This window comes from Martes martes, assembly GCF_963455335.1.
Source record: "Martes martes genome assembly, chromosome: 4".
Lineage (NCBI taxonomy): Eukaryota > Metazoa > Chordata > Mammalia > Carnivora > Mustelidae > Martes > Martes martes.
This window is the reverse complement of record NC_137891.1, coordinates 54,950,707-54,976,061: the sequence shown is the minus strand read 5'-3', so window position 1 is coordinate 54,976,061 and position 25,355 is coordinate 54,950,707. Positions and strand designations below refer to the sequence as shown.

The following is a 25,355-nucleotide window of genomic DNA, read 5'->3' as shown; positions in this document are numbered from 1 at the left end:
ACCCTGGTATTTTTCACCATCACACACTCACAGTTAGTATTTTTAAAATGCTAGATTTACCTACAGATATACTTGATGAAGCAGTAAAAAATGTTATGTCAAGTCTTGTCCCCTGAGTACACATCTGTTTAACATCTTTATGATGAACTGGGAAGTCACAAGAAGCATCTCTGCCAGGTACCGAAGTGGATGGTTGTCTCAAGTAAAGTACTTCAGTGACTACTGGGGTTGAGAGCTGAACTAGCCACTTTTTCTTAAGTCACCATTTTTACTTGAAAGAACAACTGACAGGCAAACTGTAGTTTTTCAAACTTGGATATTTGGCAGAGATTTTCATTGAAAATGAACAAAATGAGCTTGTCAGTTCAAGGGAAGCAAAATCCAACTGTATCTGTTGGCAATGATTAAATCTGAGCTTTCAAATATAAATTACAATTTTGGAAAACTTACTATCTGCCCCTGTGAACTTGTCAGTTTCCCAATCCTTAAAGACTTTTCTGCTGAGATAGGTGGTGTTACTAACAAATGTGATATTGTATAATACAGTACCATTTGGAATTTTTGCATAATCCAGCGACCTAATATCTTCCAAATGACCAATGCTTGATATTAAAAGTATATATTATATGTATGTATATATATACATATATATGTGCATAAGCAAAAGATCCATTTAAAGTGCAAGGTAGACAACAGATTTAATGAAATAGTATGGAAAGCATATTGATATGGTTGTATGATTCCACATTGTTTAAAAAAAAATCCACAATCATCTGAAAAGGTTATTAAAACTCTCTCACATTTCCAACTTAAAAAAAAATCTGTGTAAGTCCAGATTTTCCTCATATACTTCAACTAAAACAACATACTGAGACAGATTGAATGCAGAAGCAGATATGAGAAACCAGATGTCCTTTATAAAGCCAGACATTTACAAAACTAAGCCAGAGAATTGCAAAATGTAAAACAATGCCATTCTTGTCACTATTTTTTTTTTTTTTGCTTTGGAAAACATATTTCATTTCATTAATAATATATTATTTATGGAAACATGTAATGGGTTTATTATTTATATTTTAAGTAGATTAATAAATATTTAAAAATTTTTCAGTTTTAATTTCTCATATGATAAATATTAGCAGCTCTAACTACATAAACAAAAACTCGCTAGTGTTTTCAATAATTTTTGAGAATGTAGTGGATATTTGAGACCAAAATGCTCCAGAAATACTAATGTAGATCAAGCCCTAAGCACATAGTAAACTACTCAGAAGCTTTTAACACACTTCACATGACTCATAAAGTAACAATTGAGATGTTATATAATTGCATTTGTAATATGGGACAAGAAGAATTTTCCTTCTCTTTTAAACTAAAAGAAACCATACCATTCATACTAGAGAGAAGACTTCAGTGCCTGCTGATGGCATTCTCTCCATTCTTTCTTCCAAGTTTGTGAGTCTCATTTCATGTGTCCCCATTTACAGGAGTAAAATTAGCATGTTATCTAGTCACCATTTGGCTCGTGACTCAATGTCACTATAAAAATCATTGTAGCAGCTTCATAGGCCCAACTTCTTTTAGATACACATCTATGTGGAATGCTTCGATTTATTTAATATAGGAGACGTAAGTACATACTTTTCCTAGCCTCTTGCAATCTATCTAAATCTGTGAAAACTACAAGGGTAAAATCTTTTGGTTTAGTCTCTCAAATAATTTGTATATATGATATTTTAAAAGGTAAAGAGTATAAACAAGGGAAAGACCAACATGAATCTCAGTTTAGAAATCCATTATACAAATGAAGAATTTTTAGAATACCAATATACTGTTTCTTTTGTTAAAGAGTGAGAAAGTGAGATTTTTTTTAAGAAGGGAGAAAAGAAAGAGCAAGTTTGTTCCTTAATCATGAATTTTGATTGGCTTTTTAGATATCAATATTTGGAGATTTATGCTTTAAAATTTAATATAACTTTAAAATGGTATAGTACTTAAATAATAAAATGTGTTTCTTTCTCTCTAATGAGACTATGAATATAGTATAATTTAGTTGTTTTCTATAACTGGATACAAAAAAAATACCATTTTATCTTGTTGATATCCAGGACTACCATTTTGCTTTATCTACAAAATTCTAATTATAGCAACATAAACAGGAAACCTTAGTGGAGTTCACTTTTGGTAAATTTTGCAGGTTTTATTCTGATTATTTTTATAAGGCCAGAAAGCATGCTAATTGCTATTCTATTAAACCTCTACCAGCTGCTTACATTAGATTTTAACTTTTATCATTTTTTGTTATCTATTAGACATAATCATTTAGCAATAGCATCCCCAGAATATCTAAGCAAAATTACAAAGTCATTATACAGTGGTATATTTGGTGTAAAAGATATTTCCGGTCTCTGGCAGTCATATCACTAAAGACCTGTGTCTAAATGTTTAACTGAAAGAAAAAACAACATAGCTGCCATACATGTAAAAATAACTGTTTTTCAGCACCTAATGAGAATTCGCTAAAAGAACTATAATCATGGAAAGAGAGGGGGAAAAAAAGAGAGTTCAAAGCATCTTTACATTTTGTTTAAAACTGTAATTGTATTCTTCCTCATTCATGTATTTACATGTGTGCTATTTGTCAGGTATTTTTCTTTTTTACTGAAAAATAAGTCTATTGTCCAGAGGGAAAAATGTAATAAAAATGAAATACTACTTTTATGATTATTATAATTATAATGGACCATAATTGAATGCTCCATACTCAGCACATCAATCTAGTAAATGTGTTTTATAAGTACTTAAAGAGAGAAGTTTATAGGGATGAGCTCTTTTCACAAATGCCATTAGTGTCTTTTAAGCCCTATGTATACATTTTAAAGGTGAACACAATATACGTTTAACATCTCTCAAAACCTTGTTTCTTATTCCGTGTACTTATTACTTAAGAGAACACTAAGTGAAAATTCAAATTAAGTTGTTGGCTCCCCTGTTTAAAAGCAGAATTACTGCCAGGATCTTTTAACATTCCCAGAGACACAAATCATAACACAGCACACATTCTTTTAATTCACATCTTCTCATGGGAAATGTCACTACTTTTATCTCTCATTCTTGATATTTCAAATCTCCTTAAAACTATTAAAAGCACAGTGAATTAGATATTAAACCCCCATAGTCACATGTATTATTATGACAGTCTATGTAGAAAAATGATAATGGCAAAAAAAAGAACTTCTATTGCAAAATACAATGTTTTCTATGCAAAACCTATAGAACCTGGGTTAAGTATAGTTCTGTATATTATTTAACAGTCACTTAGTATCTCTGAGAATTATTTTCTTCATCTGAAAATAAGGATATTTTTCCCTACTCCATGGCATTGCTATTAGATGAGAAATGATAGCAGTTGTGCTTTAAAAAAAAAAAAAAAAAAAAGCCTATGATTTAAAAAGCCATAAAGGGACTGAGAGTGAGAAACAGTAACAGTGATTGTAAGACAAACTTATTCCTGTAACTCCACCTTTCCTTAAACTTTTATGAGATAATATTAGGTTGATATGCATGTCCAATTCTAAATCGCCAAAATAACATAGAAATTAGATACTGTATTGGTTAATGGTGGTAGAATAGATAATGAAATACACTAAATTACTCCAAAGTCAAAACCTTTATTCAGACTTGTAACTCACTCGCAGACAGGCAACCTGGTAAAGTAGAAAAATGAAGTGAGATTTTGTAGACCTTCATTCCAGACAATTAACTGTGTGAAGATGGGCAAATCATAGAATTGTCTAGTCCTCAGATTCTTCACCAACTTTCTGGATTTTTAGGATTTGGTAATTGAGTATAATCAGGGAAGAGGGAACTTCTCTGTGGCTACTGATGAAGGACGTCGTATATTTTTTCTTCATTGTTTAGTTTTATTCAACATATTTTATTTTGCACTGACTGTATGCAAAGGACTCTACTAGGAATTGTATGTAACTAAAACATTGAAATGTAGTTCCTGTCTTGTCAGAGCTTATGTTCAGTCTAGAAGGCGAGGTCACTATAATGCTAGTTAGAATTTAAGTGCCCTCTATGACAGGCACAAATCAAGGCCCAAATGGGATTGCCAGCTGAAAAGACAAGGAAAAGAAGACAAAGACAAGGTGGCATTTGGCTGAACTCTGAGGGCTAAATCCATTTCAACAAGCAAGTTTGTTAGAGGAAGGCATTCCAGGTAGAATCACAGACTTGAGCACTAGTGCCGCAGAGAAGCTCTGGAAAAATATTGTACGTTATTCTGCAACATACCAAGTATGAGAGCTAGTGATTGAAGTTAAAGCAACAAAAGAGGGTTCTTTCCAGATTATGGAAAAACTCAGCAATAATCCTGGGAAGAGCTTTTCTGTGTTTTACAGGAAGTAAATATGAGGGACATCCAATACAAATCAACATACCTGGCAAGTGATTAGACATGGCTATCAAGTGAGAGATATAGGCAAAGTATGCTCCAACATAGTGTATTAGTAAGGCCAGTTTATTCAATGTTTTGTTGTCATCTTATTTTGTTTTATTGAATTCGAAATGCTTAAGCAAAACCAGGTGAAAATATCTATTTAGCAGGCAGTTGCCCTTGTGTGTGAGGAGCCTGGGGAAACAGTCTAAAGAGGAGATGCATACTTTTGCATTATCCATTGTGAGGAATTAGAAGCCATGGATTAGATGAGTTTTTCAAGTTAGAAAGGAAAGAAGGAAAAAGGGTCAAGGACTGATCTTAAATTCCTACAAAATGTCCCCAGGAAGAGAAATCTGTGAAGAATACAAAAGTCAAATAGGATAGAACCAGGATAGTAAAGTGACAGTTGTGGTGTTTTGTTATTGTTGTTGTTGTTGTTATTGTTGCTGTTTTTTTATCAGCACCCACCATATGCTTAACATTTATTAGGCTCTTTAGATACATAATCCAAATGAATTCTCATAGCTACCTTGAGAGCTAAGTATATTTATCACAATTTATAGATGAAACAGTACAGAAATATTAGATATAGCATAACAACTAAATGCAAAGTCTAGATTCAAATACAGATAGCTATAATAATACCTATAACACTACCTGTAATATTCTTGCCTCTATAGCTTGCAATATGTGCTAGGAGAGATTTTCGAGGAGAATGTAACTGTAAATGTCATGTATTGTAGAGAGAGCAAACCAGGATGGGCACTTACAAGAAATGTAATAATTAAGCGGTCACTTAATGTTAATACAAATCATTTTAGTGATGTCTAAGAAAGTAATCATTAAGCGGTCACTTAATGTTAATACAAATCATTTTAGTGATGTCTAAGAAAGTAATCTCCATAAAACATGCTACATAAAAGCCAATGGAATACAGACTTTTTAAAGGGTTGTTCAAAGAAAATGAGAAAATAAAAGTAGCTGAACCTTTCTGAGAAATTTAATAAAGGAAAAAGATGGTTGTGCAAAGATGTATGAAAGTTGAATAAAGAATATTTGGTTAAATGATTGGTATTTTGTTGTTGTTTTCTGGTTTTGCTTTTTTAGTAAGAGGACTTGAACATGGTTACAGGCTTACAGGAGAAATGCAGAGGAGAAAGAAAACTCAAATTATTGAGGAAAACAAATAATGGAAGGAGCAAGGTCCTACAGGAGGCAGCAGGAAATAGAATCAATAGCATGCCTTAGAAAGAAAGAAGCTAGTTCGTCTAGGAAAGAAAGAATAGTATTTTACAGAGAAATGTGTTTGAGAGAGGAAGAAATTTAAGAGAATATGCAGCAGATGTCCTGTATCTTCTCAGAGAAGGAAGATGTAAAGTCATCTCTTAAGGCAGTGATACCTGGTTGTGTGGCCTGGAAAGCATTTGGAATTCTTCCCACAGAGAAAAGTATAAGGAAGAGTCAACCAGAGGTGAAAAAAAGAATTTCTGAACAACTCAGAGTGTATACTAATAATAGAGTCAAAATTTTCTAGAGCCAATTGGCACAATTTTGTGACTTTTTCTGGTAACACTCAGCTACCCAGTTAATGAGATCAGAGAAAGTGCACGATGCTGTTTTCCTAGGTGAGGTTTAGGAAGATCAAGGTGACAGTAGGTCAAAGGGACTTCTTGATGCCAAAAAAAAAGTTACATGAAATTGGTTGGCAATTGATCCAGACTGAACCTGGAGGAAGCTAAAAAGGGGTTAAAAGAACTAAAAATATAACCAGTGCGAAGAATAGAGTTATTAAGAAGAAGAGATAGAAAAAAGAATAGGTGGTTATGGCCATGAAAGGAATCTCCAAATTCAGAATTTTAGAAATGAGATAGTTTTAAGTGATCATTGTTTTTACATCTTCACTTTAGGTAGCATTACTCATCATGCCTTTCAGCTGTCCCCTTACTTATAAGAAAATGGAAGACTAGGAGGTTCAAGTGATTTTCCAAAAGTCACTCTATGACTAAACCCAGGATCTTCTGAAGAGCATTTTGAAGTTTTAAATAAAATAATAGCCATTACCATATTCCCTTAAAAAATAATGGTAGATATAGTTGAATGAATGAAAACCAATGTTATCTATAATATAGTCACAGTAAGCATATAGTATAGATATATTTTCTATTTCAAAAGTGTTTTGTGATATTGCCCCCTCATTCCTGTTTCATCTTCCTCTTAAAGAAGAGAAAATATAAAAGTTTCCTCTAGATTGAATTAATAGCTCCCTCATCAGTATGCATTAGGGGAACTCAGCCTAAAAGAATGTGCTACTGACTGCCATCCTAAATTGCAGTGTAAATCAAGTTATCAAGTTATTTCAGAGTGCAAGTGTGCATGCCCATGATGATGTATGGGTTCCACCATTTTTGCTTCCCCCATATTTCTTATATTTTGAAAAGATCCCTTTCTCTTCATTATTGATATGTTTTTAATCTTAAACTATAATAAAATGTGATTGGAATATTTAGGAATAGGAGGAAATTATTTTAAAGTTCTGTTCAAATAAATTAATGCAATAATAAATTTATTTTTTTCTTATCTTGCTATACATCCTTTTTTTGACTTTTAGGGAAGGACATAAATTTAAACATAGGAAAAAAACCAAAGATTTGTATTTGGTGGGTTTTTTTAATACATATATCCTATTTTACCTTGAAAATATTTTTTTGGGAGACTCATTTTCATTGGTTCCTTTTTTGGAGGGGGAGCAGAGGGAGAGGGAGAGAGAAAATCTAAAGCATACTCCATGCCCAGCATGGACCCCAACACAGGGCTTGATCTCACAACCCTGACATCATGACCTGAGCTGAAATCAAGACTTAACCAACTGAGCCACACAGGCACCCATCATTGAGTCTTTTTTTAAACTTGAATATTTTATTTCAAAGATTCAGTCAAGAAAGATTGTTATTCCTCTCAAGCAATCACTTATTAAGGGGACCACAGGGAACCATCCTCCTGGATTGGGAGTATCTCTTTGGTCACTGACATTGCTTAGAATTGCTGGGGGGGTGCCTGGGTGGCTCAGTTGGTTAAGCATCTGCCTTTGGCTCAAGTTATAGTCTCAGGGTCCTGGGATTGGCCCCTGTGTCAGGGTCCAGGCTCAGTGGGGGTGTGCTTCTCCCTCTCCCTCGGCCCCCAACACCTGCTTGCACACTCTCTCTCTCAAATAAATAAATAAAATAAAATAAGAATTGCTGGTACATGGTGATAATAAAAAGCAAACTGAATTTTGGTCAACTTCATTATTGTTCTTATACTCCGCAAAGTACTTGCATTCAGCTTATCTCTAGGATGGACCACTCCATTCCACCCCCAACCTTGGTATGCTACCGATCTCAAGTTCTTCTCTCTGCAGTTGAAGACTGACTAAAATGGTATTAGAGAAGGGGAATTTTATGATCTAAACTAGGTGCCCACAAGTTACAGTATTCAGGCCAAATCTGCTCCTATTACTATTTTTCTAAATACAGCTTATTACATTTATTTAACATATTTTACTTGGACTATTTTTGCACTACAACCACAAAATTGAGTAGTTGGATTAGAGACTATATACCCCTCAAAGTCTAATTTATTTACTATCAGGCCTTTACAGAAAAAATTCACTGACCTTGGATCAAGGATTAAAGCATTACTTGCTTTGTGGACATGTAAGCAAGACAATCATTTCATATTCATATTGTAGGCCAGTAATTTAACAAGTGTCTTTGTGAAATGTCTTTGAAATCATTGACCAACATTATATTTACCTATTAGTTTTTCTTTGTTTTGTAGTCCCTGCTATGTGGATATTTGTTAGCAATGACTGATGTGGAAACTACATATGCAGATTTCATTGCTTCAGGAAGAACAGGTAGAAGAAATGCAATACATGATATCCTGGTTTCCTCTGCAAGTGGCAACAGCAATGAATTAGCCCTGAAATTAGCAGGTCTTGATATCAACAAGACAGGTGAGTTGTTTGACACACATCTTTCTTCCAAGGTGGGATTATTTGTAGCATTCCACCGAGGAGTATTAAAACATGAAAAACCACCTTTGAAAGTAATCTAATAGAGTTACAGTCTAAGGCAAGAAAAAAGTCAGTGACTAATCTCCTAATCACTCCTACTCCATTTTCAGTGACTTTTCTGTACAGGGTTTCCCACTCAAGTGCAGAATTCTTAATCTTATATTACTAATGCAATCAATAAAGCACATGGGTTTTAAAAAAGTTCTAATCTATAAAAGCTCTGAAATTTCCAAATAGTATATTTAACAAAGTTGGAGCTCCTACCTTCAGTAACATTGGCCACCTCTAACATTTCAATAACCATTTCAAAGGAAAGGGGTCTCTGGGACCAATTTTATTGACAATGGAAGTAAAATTGTTTGTTACATCAATGTCTTCGGTAAAAAGGTCTCTCAGTTTTCTTTTCATGATAGAATGGGTTTGTAGAAAATTTGTCTTATTACTAGACTCTGCACTCTTCTTACCCAAGTACCAATGAAAAAGTAAAACAAGATTGTAATATCAAAGTACTTTTGAGTATTTAAAAGAATGCCAGTAGTTCTTTCATCCATTACTTTTGCAGGATTTAAAACTGGATGTATTTCCCTAACAAATCTTGTAAAAAAATAACCTTTAAAAGTAAAAAAAGGAGTTCACGATTAAGGAACCACAGTGTTGTATACATGAAAAGCACTTATCAGTTTCTGGCCAATGGTAACCACTCAGTACTAATTTGCTATTAGAATTTTTATGGCAAAGCTTTCCAGTTATTGGAAAACTGAGTCAGAGTATATGTTAATGAAACAGTTTAACAGCATTACCTAACATACCTAGGGACAGTACTTTTATTCAATGGCTAAAGGTCAGCAGGTCACAGATTGGTCTTTTCAAATTCAAACTGAAAATAAAACTTTAACACTGCCACCTTGGAATATACAGACTTATGTATATTTTAGATTTTCTTGTTTCCCTACTATTTATTACCAGAAGTTACTTATCAAAGCAGCTCTCAGAAGGGGTTAAGGAAATTATTACAATTTGGTGGCATGAGGTAAGTAAAATTTTTTCTGTGGTCTTTGAGAGTTTGCTAATTTTCTTTTATAAGATTTATATTTTTATTTATATATTAATATTCTATTTAAAATAATCTGCATTAATTTTAGACACCCCTAATATTATTGATAGAGCAGTTCCATTTCTTCTTTTTTTGTCCTCCCTGAAATTGAGACTCATCAGCATCAAGACCTATCTTATACAAGAGAATATATTAAATTATTATAGAACAATGGAAGAAATAGATTTTTATTAATAAATATAAAATTATTTTATATTTTATATTAATGGTATTGTTAAACAATTTAGAATAATTAAAATATCTTTATGCTACCAAATGTCTTTTTTTCTAAACATTTCTAGATTTTAATTGCTATTCTCCAGGCTCCTGGAAATTTTTGTTTGTCTTCTAATCCTAAAGTCCAGAGCCAGGCAAAATATAAACAGTAGTAACTTTTTTATTATTCTAAGTACAAAGAACTAAAAATAGTAATTGCAATACTGACAAATATATAAATGACAAATGAAATATCAATACCTGAGTTGTGGGAGGGACTTCTTCTGTAACTCATGAATGTTTCAACTTCTTTTAAGTTTATACTCCACAATATTGCTGTCCCATGTTTACCTTGATTTGTTAACAAGCACCTATTTAGCAATGGCTCTGCAATTGCAGAATTATGCTAAGGCCTGAGAAGTGTTCCGAGACTCCTAGAAAGCCCCAAACTTCATGGGAGTCAAAGTCCTCATCTTGTATTTACGCAGTCAGTTTCATCCTTAAATATTCTACTGTCTTGTACCTGCCCTAATTTGACTTCATTCTTTTGATTACCAAGAGCTTTTCCTGTTGATCAAGTTTTTGTTGCACGCGAATCTACACATCTCAGATTCAGGCATCTACACATCTTGGGAGGCTGTTTATTGCTGTAATAACGAAAGTAGTTTATGAACTGTATATATATATATATATGTATATATATACACACACACACACACATATATATGCACACACATACATACACAGCTGTGTTTTACATACACACACACACACACACACACACACATATATATATATGCCTGGTCATACCCAGAGAACTCCCTTAGAAACAGAAAATATATGTATTGGGGCATCTGGGTGGCTCAGGGGGTTAAGCCTCTGCCTTCAGCTCAGGTCATGATTTCAGGGTCAGGCTCTCTGCTTGGTGGGGAGCCTGCTTCCCTCTCTCTCTGCCTGCCTCTCTGTCTACTTGTGATCTCTCTCTGTCAAATGAGTAAATAAAATCTTAAAGAAAATATATGTATTTATGTAAAACTGCTTTCAATTTCCCTTAAGTATGGTGTCTGGTGAAATGTTTTGTGTATACTTGTTAAGAGCAAAGGAGAAATTGCCTTTCGACATTTCCATTCAAAGAATGGAACAGCCCACTCACCTCTGTCCATTTGAATTATGGTAACAAACACTCAGCAAACACTGATATAGTTTACATATTGAACACCCAAAAATATTTTGCTAAAACTCTAAAAAAATCAGATGGGTTATCAACAAGTACTATAAATAATGTAAAATGCAATTTTAAAATATTTCTTAAAATAAGAAAGGAGTGAAAAGGTAAACTTGCTTCCCACTTTTGATTTCTGTCTAAAATCACTTCTGATTTCTGCAACCCGTAAAACTGTAAGTGTCATGATCTGGCTTTGAGATTTCCTAGCATAAATCATCACTGGCCATTGTAAAAATTGTTATTCTTTTGTTTTTGTGCCATGCTGTCCCAAGTTCATAGAACCAGAATTAGCCAACCTTAAAACACTAATTGAGGAATTGATTATCAATAAAATATACTTGTCTCTATGAGAATTTCAGACTTTTTCAGTATTTCTGAAATTTCCAATATGATATATTAAGAGTCAGTAAATATAGGTAATAGTTTTTATTTTGCCTTTATCCTTTTTTTATTGTCTCTTACAGAAGGTGAAGAAGATGCACAACGAAATTCCACAGAACAAAGTGGGGAAGCCCAGGGGGAAGCAGCAAAATCTGAAAGCTAACATCCCACTTTGATAACTTCAGCAACACCTGACAATGTCTCAAATCTCCAGGCCTGGCTGGAATGCATTTGTTTCCAAGAGTGAAAGTGGGGGGGAAAAAGTAGCTGTGCTGCATTATAGGAATCTGCTCATTATCATGTCAAAAATGGGGGCAGAGGCTGTGGCTGCAGACAGACTTTTCTCTACCTCTGTCATTAGCAATGGTTGAAGTCTTGTGGCTTGTGTTTGGATGTCATTTTTGTATGGATCCTTTCACTTGACCATATGATAAAATGCTTGTAGAGAGTAGCACTGACCTAGATGATGATTCTTCCTGCAGCATCTGGCCCCTCACAATGTCAGAGGATTTAATCGTGTCTAATTGCAAAGGGTTGGTTGAACCCCAGAGTTTAAGTATCTCTGGTCTAAGTATTCACCCAGTAAAAGAACCATCCAGAAAGCACTGTTTTTAGCATTGTGTATCTGTGTGTTCCTGCTGTGTTATTTACACTGTTTTGTATTGTACAGTATACACGCTCAGCACTGCCCCCTTCTTTGATTGCTCATGAAAAACAAAAATAATGTATGTTACTGTGAATTTTTATACCACTCATTTTTAAAAGGGCTGCCTTTTTTCTTCTCCACAGTGTGGTGGTGTACACAGGATAGATCACACTTTTTTTTAACTTAATCTTTCCCCTTGATCCACTGTTGATGAATTAAATCTAACCAATTCATCAAGACTTTTTTGCTTTATTATAGAGGCATTTGAAAATATCCGCTAATGTGAATTTTACTTGAATTCAGTCTGTTTGATGTCTGTACAGACCAGAATTCAATATGCCTATTTTGTTTTATTTTCAATTGGAGAACTTTTCCCAACTAATATATTTTTTAAAATTTTTAATTATGAGGATTTTAGAGAATCAGGATGGTGGGAAAGATAAGATAATATTAAGAACAGGAAACATTTTGTTCTAATGGAGTCAAATTACTCAATGCTGTATGATACTATTTAAATTGAGAGGACAACTTATCAGCATGGAGCTGTAACAGATGGAAAAAATTATCTTGCAATCATGTGGACACCAATCACAAAAGTAAAGCCCTTGCATTGTGTTTTTCATGTCTTTTTTCAGCCCTATCAGATACAAATGTTATTATGCACTTTTTAATGTTTGTAAACTTTTACTAATAATTAGTGTGAATTGCATTCTGATACAATAATAATTATCATTAGAAGCTAACAAAATCCTCATTAATACTGTTGATAGCCTCTGCTGTGTTTTGACATCATGGTTCTTATATGGAAAGTTTCTGTGAGCTGTGTAATCCCATTGGTCAGTATTATAAAATCATGTATCAGTAGTAATAAATAAGGAACCGATAATATGCCCATGGCTCATGGATTACTGGACAAATAACAGATAACAGGAAGACCCTTTACAATAAAGAGCCCACTTAAATTATCCTCGAGGTCTTAGATACAGTCCCATTTGAGGTAGGTTAAACAGCATTACCACAGATAATCTCCATGGATGTACCAGGAACTCAGCCCTCCTCCATAGCTGCCTATAGGATGAAAGGTCAGTCTGCCCTCATCTCTCCTTACAGTACTTTCCAAATGAGTAGGATAAGGGCATGGGTATCATTTGGTCCTCAATCATGTATTACTAGGAAAAAATGTTAATAGGGTGAGTCTCTCAGAAAATAGAAGAGTAAATATTAGAGTACTTCATTCTAACCAGTTGGGGTCCAAAATGCCCAGTTAAAATTCAAATAATTCCACCTATTAATAGACTCACAAGTGGGAAGAAAGGTTCCTGAGATATTTTTAGACAATCTCTGGTAGTCCACTTAAAATATCCAACCCATAAAATCACTTTTTCAATATCCTCATTTACTATCTTCATAGCTTTCTTGTTAATCTAGGTAAAGTTCTCTCCATCCTTAAAGTTGTGGAATTCCAAATTGATTACATGTGATTTTGTAAAGTTTAGGACTAGTGCTGAGTGTATGTGGAGACTTTATATTCCTATGTGATATACTATTATTAATGCATGTGGTGTCATGCTTGTCTTTGAATATATTATAGTGCTAAGTTGCAAAGTCATATGGAGCTTTTGAATCATTTTGACCTCTTACTGCTACTTTGTCTGCTATATTAAAACCCAGAGAGAGTCCCAAGCTAGAAGATAAAAATCTACTTTCCAAAATGTCCATATCCTACAAATGTTGCTCAGCAAAAGTTCACAGTGTCTTCCAAATTGTATTGTAATATCTTACTTGCAAATCAATAATATACATGGAATTGAATTTTTAAGGAGAAAAGGAAAAGGTAGGAAACTAAGGCATTAGGTTTGAGAATATGTACTGAATGCCCTCCCACCAACTAACATTATGCTAATCACTTTCCAGCACATTTTCTCCAATTTAATTGTTTCTCTTCAGAGAATTTAATTAAAGAGGTAGTGTTATCCCATTTCATAGATTAAGAAATTAAGGCTCAATAAGTTATAACTTTTCCAAGTTTAAAAAGATAGTAAGTGATGAAATTAAGATTTGAACCTATCTTTGTCGGTTTCCAAGGAGCTTTCTACTGCACAGGCCATAAAATTAAAGCCAATTATAGAGCATCTTTATCTATAAGGGAATATTTAGAGATGAACTGGTTCATTCTCCATATATTATAGAGGGAAACTGAGTCTCAGAAGGAGGAATTGTCTTTCTCAAGGTTACTTAGATGAGTAAAAACGCAGATGTGACCAGACCATAGAAAGTGTATTTCAAAAAAAAAAAAAAAAGAATGAAAGAACTTCAATTAGAGTTTATTTTTTTGTGTTATACTTCAGAATACCTTTCTGGTATGTAGTCTATAAATTTAGCATGGCTCAGATTTTTTTTTTTATGTTCCATGCTACTTGTTTTGTTTAATTAACTAGAAATATGAAAATTTCAGTTTTACTCATTTGTAGTAAGTATGAACTTGTCAAATTTACCTTTTATCAGTTATAAACATCCTATGCCAACATACTGTTCTCATAATTCATAGAAATGTTTTTCCAATATATAACAGGCAGTCTTTAGTTTTGAGGCAACATCCCAAGAACTGCTCACTGTAAAAGCCCTAAACTTGAGTTTTACTCAGACACAGTAAAAATGCACCATTTTATAAGATGAATGATATTGCTCTTTCTCTTCAGAGAAGCAAAATGGGTAAACAAATGTCACTGCCAGGTAGCTTAGCTTCTGAGTAAAGCTTGTCGTAATAGGAAGACAATGTGTAGTTATCAGGTAAAAACAGGAAACCATCTATGATTTATGATGTCTTAATAGGCCCCAAATTGTTCTTTAATCAAAGAGTGGCAGTCTCTGAAGTCATTTGTGAGCTTGTATGACTTTTGTATTTAGTAATGTTGCATGCTCACATAATTGATATTAAAAGTAATACATTTTTTCTGAAATGTGCACAGTCTATTAAGAGTATTTATTGAACATACACTACGTATTTGGTGCTTGAGAAAGTGCTTCGAGTGAGAAGGAGAAATTCAAGCCTCAGCCATCCTGTGGTGGACATACAGGACATTCTGGCCTCACGTTTTCTGGGCCTTTACTCCAATAATTTTCACCTCCATTCCACTCTGGTAGCCCACTTCCTGGACTTCATCGTCTACCAGAGTCAAATCTTAAATTGTAAGCACCACTATCTTATTGTGGTTCTTACTTGCTCATCTGCAGGGCATTGATTTTCAATCAGAAGAAAGACCAGTGTTTATCAGAATCCCCTAAAAATTTTACAACACTCCTTCCTCCACCCATATACATTCTGTTTCTCTCACACATGCGTGCGCACACGCACACACACACACACACACTCTTCCACCTTGAAAACACTCCCTGTGTAACTTTGGCATCTTTTTCCTGCCCCACCCTCACCCTCACAACCTGAGAACCACTGATTAAGAAAAAATTCAAAGTTTCCAGATGCACCAGCTCTGTTTATGCCACTAAAAAGGTTTAAAATGAGTAACAAAAATGGAGTGCTCATAGACACCCCTGCTTTTACTCTATTAAGAATAACATCTTGGGGTAGAAAAAGCAGAGTTTAACTTCTTTTATTTTGCTGTTGCTCTCTTTTCAATCACATAAAGGGAGGGAAAGACCAAGCAGAATCCAAGGTGGGACCCAGGAGAAAGTAAACATTCAAATAACATCCTGAGTTCAGGCAAGGTCTTAAGCAGACAGGGTAAAATAGGGTGTAGATCTTTAGATTCATGTTATTTAGGTCACAAGGATAAAATACTACACAGGGATTTGGCACAAAATGCTAGCCACGCAAAACAAGTTCTTATTGTCTTTGGTGTTTCTTCTCTTTGTATACTTGTTGCCTCTATCTAGGCCAGAATGTGGGGATTTGGGATCCTGGCCATCTCTCACTATAAAGTCAAAATTAATAAAACTTTCTGACTATAACTGGTTAACTTTCTAGTTTGTACCACATCTACTTTCTGATTATATCAAGATGAATTTTCCCATAGCAGCTCTCATCCCACTCTGAAATCCACTGTTAACCTCCTCAGTGCTCCTGATTTTCTTACTTTCTTGTCTTTCTGTCATCTCTGCCCAATCAGAACCCATCAAACCATCTGCTTTCAATTTACTTGCCTTCAGAATGACTAAAAAGTTTCTAACAATGCCTATTCATTGTTTGTAACTGCATTTTAGACATGAGTGCTATGAAGCTCTTTTTTGGTCCTATTCCTGGGGATAGAGGAAGTTTCCCCACTACTGTCTAAAATGTAGGTTTTCATATGACTTTTTTTTTTAATAGATTTTATTCATTTATTTGAGAGAGAGAGAGAGAGAGAGAGAGCACTTGAGCAGGGGAGAGGGTCAGAGGGAGAGGTAGAAACAGGCGCCCGAAGCAGGGCTCCAACCAGGACCCTGGGATCATGACCTGAACCAAAGGCAGATGCTTAACTAACTGAGCCACCCCGGTCTCCCAAGTCATCTGACATTTTTAAACCATTTTCTTTCAGGAGGTCTGTTAATTATCCTTTTTTCTTCACTGACTTCACCCTTTTATACAAATGTGCTCAAGTCCTTAGTTCCGCTCTTAACTTCACTACTTGTATTTCTCAGAATAGTAATCTTTGCTCTTGTTTTCATGTTTCTTCTCCTTATTTCTTATCCTTTTGCAATTTGACTTACAATTAAATTTTATTACCAATAACATCTTAAGTAGTTCCTGGACTTTCAGAATTGTCACGAAAACCCCAACCAATGCGGAAATTAAAAAATGATGATGTTCCAGAGGACTCAAGCTTCTCCTAAAGTAAAATTTAATGGTTCTATAATTCTAATTGATAGTTTGGCAGGGTTTAGCTGTATAATTAAGGATGGAATCTACGTGTCCCAAGAAAAAAGTTCTTCAGGTTCACATCTTCCATCATATATGGATGTGTCTTTTCTCTTCCACCACATTCTCCCCATAATATTTGCTACATCTCCAGGTCCTACAATCCTCATTTCTTCATAGGGGTGGTTGCACATATGTAGGCATTAGCCTGGAGCCTGGACCTCCAGAGATGGGCAAGATTAGCTTGTGATGTTTTAAAGTTCTGTATTCCATTAAACTCCAGGATGACTACCAGTAGTATCACTAGTTTCTCTCAAAGCAGCCATGTACAGCAAAACCACTCAACTTCTTTGTACCCAGTCCCGCTCTAGTCCTCTAAATTAGAACTAAGTGAGTATATCAATTCCAGTGGTCAAATATAATGGATAGTTTGTGTATGTTTTACAAGCCTATCTTATAGCATTTAATCCTGTTCACCATGGGATTTTTGGGGGGATGTTTCCTTTACTTTCCTACCCCATTCCCCCACCCCCTGGTGTATGTATGTATGTATTTAATCCTTTGTTCCTTTTTTCTGGCAACTCCTCACTTTCCTTGACAAGTCCCTCCTTCTCTACCTCCCCACTAAATACTGTGGTTCCTTGGGATTCTATCTTTACCTCTCTCTAATCCCAGTGTTCACATGACCTCTTCTAGGCTAACATCAATCACCAGTTTTGCTGTGATGAATCCCAGAGGTCATTCCTGATCACCCAACTTACTGGACAGCTCAATATGGATTTCCCAGAAGCATCTTAAAATTCAACATTCCAACACTAAATCCAGTGTATGACCCTATTCCCAAAACTACCTTTCTTCATATGCTGCAAATCTCATATAATGGAAGCACTGATTTCTCAGCAATCTCATAATTCTTACAGTTCTCTTAACTCTTGTTCCTCCAATTTGTTTTTCAGTTCACCAATTCTAATTCTTCTTCTTGAAACGTCCCATTTCTTTTTGTCTGCATCATAACCCCTTAAATCATCACTTATCTAATATAATGCAATAACCTGCTGATCAGGACCTGCCTTGCTTGGCATTCTCACAGTCAGATGAATCCTTCTAATACCTAAGTCTGATTGTTTCACTCCCCTAAATTTAAAAAAAATCCTTAAATTTAGCCAGACAAAAAAAACTTTTTGGTATAAGTGCCACATATTATTTTTATATAACTCCTTGTTCTGTATTTACTGTTTTCCTGTTCCAGAGATGTTCCTCTTCATGCTTGACAGCAAGTTCTCATTGGTCCTTTCAGACTGTGTCCCACTTTACCCAAAAAGAGCCTTTTTGACTTGCATCCTCATTCCCAGGCCCCACCCTAGGAAATAGCTGTTCTATACTCCTTGATCCCCTAACACTTGATCTGCAAATGTATCTGGTTAAATCATAGCTATTTGTTTACATGTGTATCTCTCCAACTACAATATGAGCTCTTTCAGGGAAAAGCCCTGTTTTGTTCATCTCTGTCTCCTCATTGTCTATTAATACTCAGTAAATTTGTAAATGAATGTCTGCCCTGCTGAAGCCCACAGGGTAGTTAAGAAACAAAAGTACACACAGATTGATTAGGGAAAATGCAATACAGAGATAAAGTTGGGAGTTGAAAATAGTAAAGCCTGTATAATATTGCCTTACAGAATGTAAAAGCTTAATTTTTTTCTAGTTTATGAAATAGTGTAACTATTTTTATTTATTTTTTAATTTAATTTAATTTATTTTTAAAAGAGGGAATGGGAGGGGCAGAAGGAGAGAGAGAATCTTAAGCAGTTTCCACACCTGGCAGGGAGCCTGAGCTGGCTCCATCTCACAACCCTGAGATCACAACCTGAGCCAAAATCAAGAGTCAGATGCTTAACCAACTGAGCCTTCCAGGTGGCCCATTAATGTAACTATTTTTAAATTTGATTTTCAAGTGTACGCTGCACATCTACACAACACACAAATTTGATATGGCATACAGAGATGAAATGTCCAATAGAATAATGTATAATAAATAAATGAGCAAATTAGAGTTAAGTCATCCTGCTAAATAGTGACCTCGTAAAGGTATTTGGCATTCTATAGTACAAATTCCCTTCAGTTTGCTAGAATTGGGAATAGACCAAAAAAGAAAAAAGGAGATTATATCATAGTTTCCCAGCCTAAGCAACATACTAGTCAGAGAGCAAGATCTCTAGGGAGACTTGGTCTTTAAACAAGGGGAATTGAAATTTCTAAGAATATGCTTTGCAGAAAGCTAATGTACTCTAATAAAAGCTAATGTACTCTAATAGGCTAAAGAAATGAGAGTTCTGAAAGAATATGATGAACTTCAAAGTGGAAATTTTGGAAATTCATGGAAAAAAAGAAAATAATACAAAGGGACCAAGAGACATGTCTTTATACAATCAAGAAGGAAAGGACACTGATGTAGATGTATAAAACCTTAAGGTCCTTTTCCTGAATATTATCTTTTCGAAAACACAGAAAAATAGTAGTGATCAAATTAACACTGGAAAACTGGCAGAACTAAAGAAGCATTGTGTACTTTTTGACTCTGAAACTAAAAAGTAAGAATGGCCAAGGAAATGATGTAGGTTACTCCTAAAAGAACGCAAGTTTGCACTCTGGCTACCATGATTAACTTTACACATTTCCCTTGAGTAGGATGGTGTGACTATTATGACTGGCTTGTTGAATTTTTAAGTTTTCTTTTATCCCACATGTTCTTTAAAATCCATAAAACAATATATAGTCATGAATTTTAAGAGCAAAAAATTTTGTAAAAATAGCTATAGCTAGGGAGTGACAACTTAAACAGAACCTGCCTTCCTGGATGGTTCTAAATAAAATCCAGTAAATAATCACTTTTATTTAGGAAATATTTGTTGAGCATTTAGAAAGTTTAAGTCACTGTGTTAGGTACAGTAAGTAGTAAAATTTTTAAAAATACCACAAAATCTTTGACTAATAGAAACTGGAATATGTGACAGTGAACATAAGGTGTTTTTTTTTTTTTTTTGTCATCTTCCCAGCCTTTTCCCATTGCCACTCCATCCCTTTATCATAAGGAATTTTCCTTCAATCCCACCATGTAATGAGAATTTACTTTTTGCTCAGCTGATTCCCAGGACTTTGTCACACAGAATTGGAAAACCAGATCTAGACACAGGTTAGAGTGGTAAGAGGAAAATATTTTTTTCAATGAAGAATTAATATAAGGGTTGTTCTTTGCCGAAAACAAACCAAGTAATGGTTGAAGTAGACAAAAAAAAAAAAAATTTAAGTTAACATGTTTAAGTCAATTTGCACAATAAAAAGCTAAGAATTAGGGGGAAATTAGAAAATCTATGAAACTGGGGGTTCTAAAAGTTTGGGAGGGTTCACAAGAAGTTTCAATGAAGAACCAGTAAAAGAAAATTAGGATTAAAAAAAGAGCATTTTTATAGGCTATGAACTAGACCTTCTAAGAGATACATGTAAAGATTGAGAATACTTTTCAATTATTTCTGGTTTTTAGGTGAGACTTTTTTTTTAATGTGGCTCCATGCAAAGACAGGGCCACAAGAGACCCTAAGGCTTATTAAAGTATATTCATTTAACAGCAACGGCAAGACAAGTACATACATATTTATAATAAATGTCTGAATATGATTAGCAATAGCCGATGAACATGGAACATCCCATATGCTGGGGGAGAAATGTCATTCAACAGGAAAGATCATAGAGAAGGAAGTGATGGAATGATTCCCTGAAATATTTATTTCATTGAAGAAAAAGAGATTACACATTCTACATAGAAAAAATGACATAAATTGAGGTACACAGGTAGGAAAGCATAGGGTCATATATTTTTAAAATAATCCCAGGTTCCTAGAGCACAGTATATATGTTAAGTCTGAGGTGAGACACTGGGGTGTGGCTGACAAACCAGCTCCATGAGGTCACACAGAGGGAAGAGTGTGGGCATCAGGGCACGTCTCAGGCACAAAGATCCTGAGAAAGAGGGCATCCATGCCAAGGAGTCTAACACAGAATCGAAAGAATTCTAAAAGTGGGAATTAAGTTTTTGAAGATAGGTTAAGGGCTTGGAGATAAAAGGAGGATGTATTCCAAGGTTAAGAATCCAATGCCTGCAAAAAGCAGACGTCAGAGGAAAAGCGAGAAGCAGAGGTGCATAGAAGAGACACAGACAGGATCCTGCCTGGCAAAGCAGCTGCTGCTGTCCTTCATCCATGCTTTCCACTTGGGCCCTGACACACTCCTCAGTTTTTAAAGGCACCCTACCCTACTTCTCTGCTGACATGTGGTTTAAGTACAACAGAAAGAGGTCTTTTTATATTGCACCATAGAAAGGTGACCTTTTCTCAGGGAAATAATAACTATCAGGTTCTGACTATGTACTGGACACTTGATTAAATTGACTCTATTTCTCACAATTACTCTGAAATAAGAATATACTTCTATCCTTATAAATGACCACCCTAAGGTGCAGAGAAGTTAAGTAGCTTGTCCAAGGCCATAGCAGTTTCTGTGTTGCTAAGCCAGGACTGAAACCTATGTTCAACTTCTCTGATGACGATTTCCCATGCTTTATCAACTGCACCAGAGCTGTCCGATAGAACATACCAAACACGCATTTTTACATTTTCTAGTAGCCACGTCAAAATAAGAAAGCAGTAAATAACCCAATATATCAAAAAGATTGACATTAATATACAATCAATGTAAAAATTAACAATACATTCTCTTTTTTTTAGTACCAATTCTTCAAAATCCAATGTCTGTTTAATTTTTTTAAAGATTTATTTATTTATTTGACAGAGACAGAGACAGTGAGAGAGGGAACACAAGCAGGGAGAGTGGGAGTGGGGGAGGCAGGCTTCCTGCTGAGCAGGGAGCCCAGTGCAGGGCTTGATCCCAGGACCCTGGGATCATGACCTGAGCCAAAGGCAGACGCTTAATGACTGAGTGACCCAGGCACCCACCAGTGTCTGTTTTATACTGATATCTCAAATCAGACTACCTACATTTCGAATGGTCTGGTTACCATATGGCATATCCGTACCAAAGAGCACATATCATAGGGCACAAACTATAAGCCCGATTCTGTTTTCCAAGAATTAAACAGAGAAGGGATTCACTTTTGGGACAAAGGGGTGTAGAGTGTGCATGTTTGTGTTTAGTCCTTTCTCAATGACTCTCAACTTTGGCTTCCTGTCAGAATCACTGGGAACTTTTAAGCATATTAAGAACTTGGCCTCCTTTCTATGGATTTTGGTTTTATTGCAGGGTAGGGCATCAACTTTTCTTTTTCACTTTGTTGAAGTATAATAAATATTAAAAAGTGCTCATAAGTGTGCACTTTTATGTATTCCCATAAAATGAACACATGCAGGTAACCATCATCCAGATCAAAAAGAGTATTCCAGTACCCTAGAAATCCTCATCAGGTTCTCTTCCAGTTGCCACCCCATGCAAAGGGCTATATCTGCTGAGACTGAATCTGTTCTTACAGAGCAGGCCCTGGAGTTCAGCCAAAAACTGTCACCTAATATGTTAATGCTCACTGCAGGTTGCTCTTCTGCAGGGTCCTGTGCTTGGGTTTCTCAGGTCAATCTATAGCCCCAGAAATAATGAATCCTATGCCAACCCATCCACCTTCTAGAGGATTTCTACCCAAGGAAATAGGTCGTTCAAACTACTATATCCCCTGGTCCATGCAGGTCCAATTTCCTCTCGTCTAGAACCACTGGCTCTGTCTTCATTCAGCCCTTCTCAGTTGCATAATCCCAAAGATTTGGACTTCCCTCCTTCCTGCACAATCCACCTATTTTCTCACCTGAGTTTTACCTCCCTCATTAGCAACAGATCATATGGACAACAGTTTCGTAAAACCAGTAATACTTCAATGTCCTGCTGAACAGGCTTTAATATAAGTCCCAAGTTAATGCCCTTTACCTTGGTACTTAATTGCCCAATCTTCTGCTTCAGGTCTTCTCATTACCACACAGTCTCTGGTCTTATAAATTCAATTCTTTGGAAACAGAATTTTTTTCTCTCTCTCTGCTGATCTTTTACCTTCCCCAGATCCAAGTGATTTAAAGTGCATTTCCAAGAAAAGTTAAACTATGTCTGCAACAGGTCTTCCCTCATTGGCTTAATCAGGACCAAAAAAAAAAAAAAAATCAAAACATTTCCTAATTCAGGCCAACCTGAGCAAATGTAAAAGTAAATTGAATCTGTGAGTTCCATGCTACAATTAAGTCCTAAATAAACAACTTTTCAAAGTATTAAATATCCAGCAATATTCAGCCTGTCATTTGTCAGAATTACAATTGCTTCACAGTATTGTTTTTTTCCGTGCTCTCAGAACAGTGTCTTGTTGTACTTCCAGCCTATATAAGAATATTTTGAATGAGTCTGACTTTGCAAAGATAGCATTTGCAGCTGAAAATAGCAAAATATGACCATCTGTTCTCTTTCCTTCATGGTTCAATCTGACAACATCCTAACACAGTTGTCTTCCTCCATGACACCATTCTTCTCTGCCCACCTGCCTCGTTCCACCAGTTTCCCATCTGAACTTCTTCACTTACACTACATCTTTCCATGTTCCTCTCCTCCTACTCACAACTTTCCTCCATTTTATTGCTTCATAATTCCTACAACCCTCAAGAACACTCAATTAATTCCTTTCCAATCTCTATCCTCCCAAATCCAGCTTTTTCCCTTAAGGCCTCTGCCTCACACTTTCTACAGTCTACTCAGCCCTACCTAACTTTATGTGGGAAAAAGAGAAAAAGGAAAGAAGTTCTATATTGAGGCTTCTAAGATCAATCTGAAGTATGCTGGAAATATGGAAATAAATCTGAGGTATTGGGGAGGAGGAGCATAAGAAAAAATGAAGGGGGAAAAGGCGCAAGTAACATGGTGGCAAGGGCAATTTTCACCTCTAATACTATAGATTTCCACTAAGCCATTTATCAACATAGGAGAGGGGGTAGAGGATACCCTGTGCCACCAACTGCCACCACTACAAGTTTCATACAAATCTGCCAAATATCAGAGAGACACCTTAATTTTTCATCTGTCCATTCACTGAGACTCCAAATCATTGATAATTTTAGGAAACACTTGGAAAATATATTTAGGAGAGACTGAATTTAATAAAATGGGCTCCAAATCCAGATTCCTTACTAATTCAATGTATGATCACTCCCAATTTACTCAACTACTCTGGGTATCAGTTTCTTATCTGTAAAAGGAAATAATAACAGCATCTCTTAGGAATGTTGAATAATATTAAGAAGAATGTTAACAGGTTGAGATTAGTTAATACATATAAAGCACTGAGAACAGTGCTGGGCACGTAGTATAGCTATTAATGTTATTATTGTTGTGTTGTTATATGAGATGTGCAGTCTAAGATCACTCAGAGAGCATAGTCAAATGGCTTTTACCTCTTTTTTTAAAGATTTTATTTATTTATTTAGAGAGAGAAAGAGAAAGAGGGAGCAAGGGCACACTTGAGCTAGGGTCGGAGAAGAACAAGCAGACTCTGCACTGAGCATCGAGCCTGATGAGGGGCTCCATCTCATGACCCTGAGATCATGACCTGAGCCAAAATCAAGAGTTGGATGATTAACCAACTGAGCCACCCATGCACCCCCCTTTACCTCTAAGTGAGTAGTGCCACCTAATGGCACAGAGGGGCTCCATCTCATGACCCTGAGATCATGACCTGAGCCAAAATCAAGAGTTGGATGATTAACCAACTGAGCCACCCATGCACCCCCCTTTACCTCTAAGTGAGTAGTGCCACCTAATGGCACAGAGGTTTAACTTATTCATTTATTGAACAAATATGAATGAGTTCCTTCTACGTGACAGGTACTTTCAGGATGCTAACTAAACAATAATTTAACCATAGGAATTATCTCCAGCCATGTAAAGCTCACAGACTGGTAAAGCCTGGCTTAGCTGGATCCTAGCAAATGAAATACTTAGAGTATTTCCTCTAGTCTATTGTAGGAAAGCCAAATTGTGAAGAGCAAAATTCCAATCAAGATGAAAGAGACAGGGAAACAACTTCAGGACTCTCTTAGGGACAATTGAAGTTCATCTCTGATTTTTTTTCTTACAGCTGTTACCTTTGAAGTTTCACGATGTCAATAAATAGTAGGAGACATAAGTTCTCAATAAAATAAAATGCAAAGCCATGAGAGACTAGCAGTAGGACAGGGGGGACCACTGGACAGGCTTAGTCATTTGATAATACTGATTTCCTCTGTTATCTCTTACTGGTACCTCTGGGAAGCTGTTTTCTTTTTAGTCTTTTGATTCAAGCACAGACAAAAGCCGATTCTCTTGGTTCCCCTTGATAAAACTGAGATTAGGCAGAGTCTGGTAAACACCAA

At 35.5% G+C, this 25,355-nt stretch overlaps 1 protein-coding gene across 1 annotated transcript; it reads left to right on the top strand.

Moving 5' to 3' along the window:
• The first annotated feature begins 1,532 nt into the window (after positions 1 to 1,532).
• PKIA (cAMP-dependent protein kinase inhibitor alpha) lies at positions 1,533 to 14,581 on the top strand. The gene is made up of 3 exons (XM_080801062.1): positions 1,533 to 1,629; positions 8,261 to 8,438; positions 11,497 to 14,581. The coding sequence occupies exons 2-3, from the start codon at positions 8,288 to 8,290 to the stop codon at positions 11,574 to 11,576; spliced, it is 231 nt and encodes a 76-aa protein (XP_080657188.1). The 5' UTR covers positions 1,533 to 1,629; positions 8,261 to 8,287; the 3' UTR covers positions 11,577 to 14,581.
• The last annotated feature ends 10,774 nt before the right edge of the window (positions 14,582 to 25,355 follow it).

Bases quoted from the DNA above. Each gene is read 5' to 3' on its own strand.
- PKIA (XM_080801062.1), top strand. From the start codon at position 8,288: ATGACTGATGTGGAAACTACATATGCAGATTTCATTGCTTCAGGAAGA. The intron at 8,439-11,496 runs GTGAGTTGTTTG...TGTCTCTTACAG, and splicing joins TCTTGATATCAACAAGACAG to AAGGTGAAGAAGATGCACAA.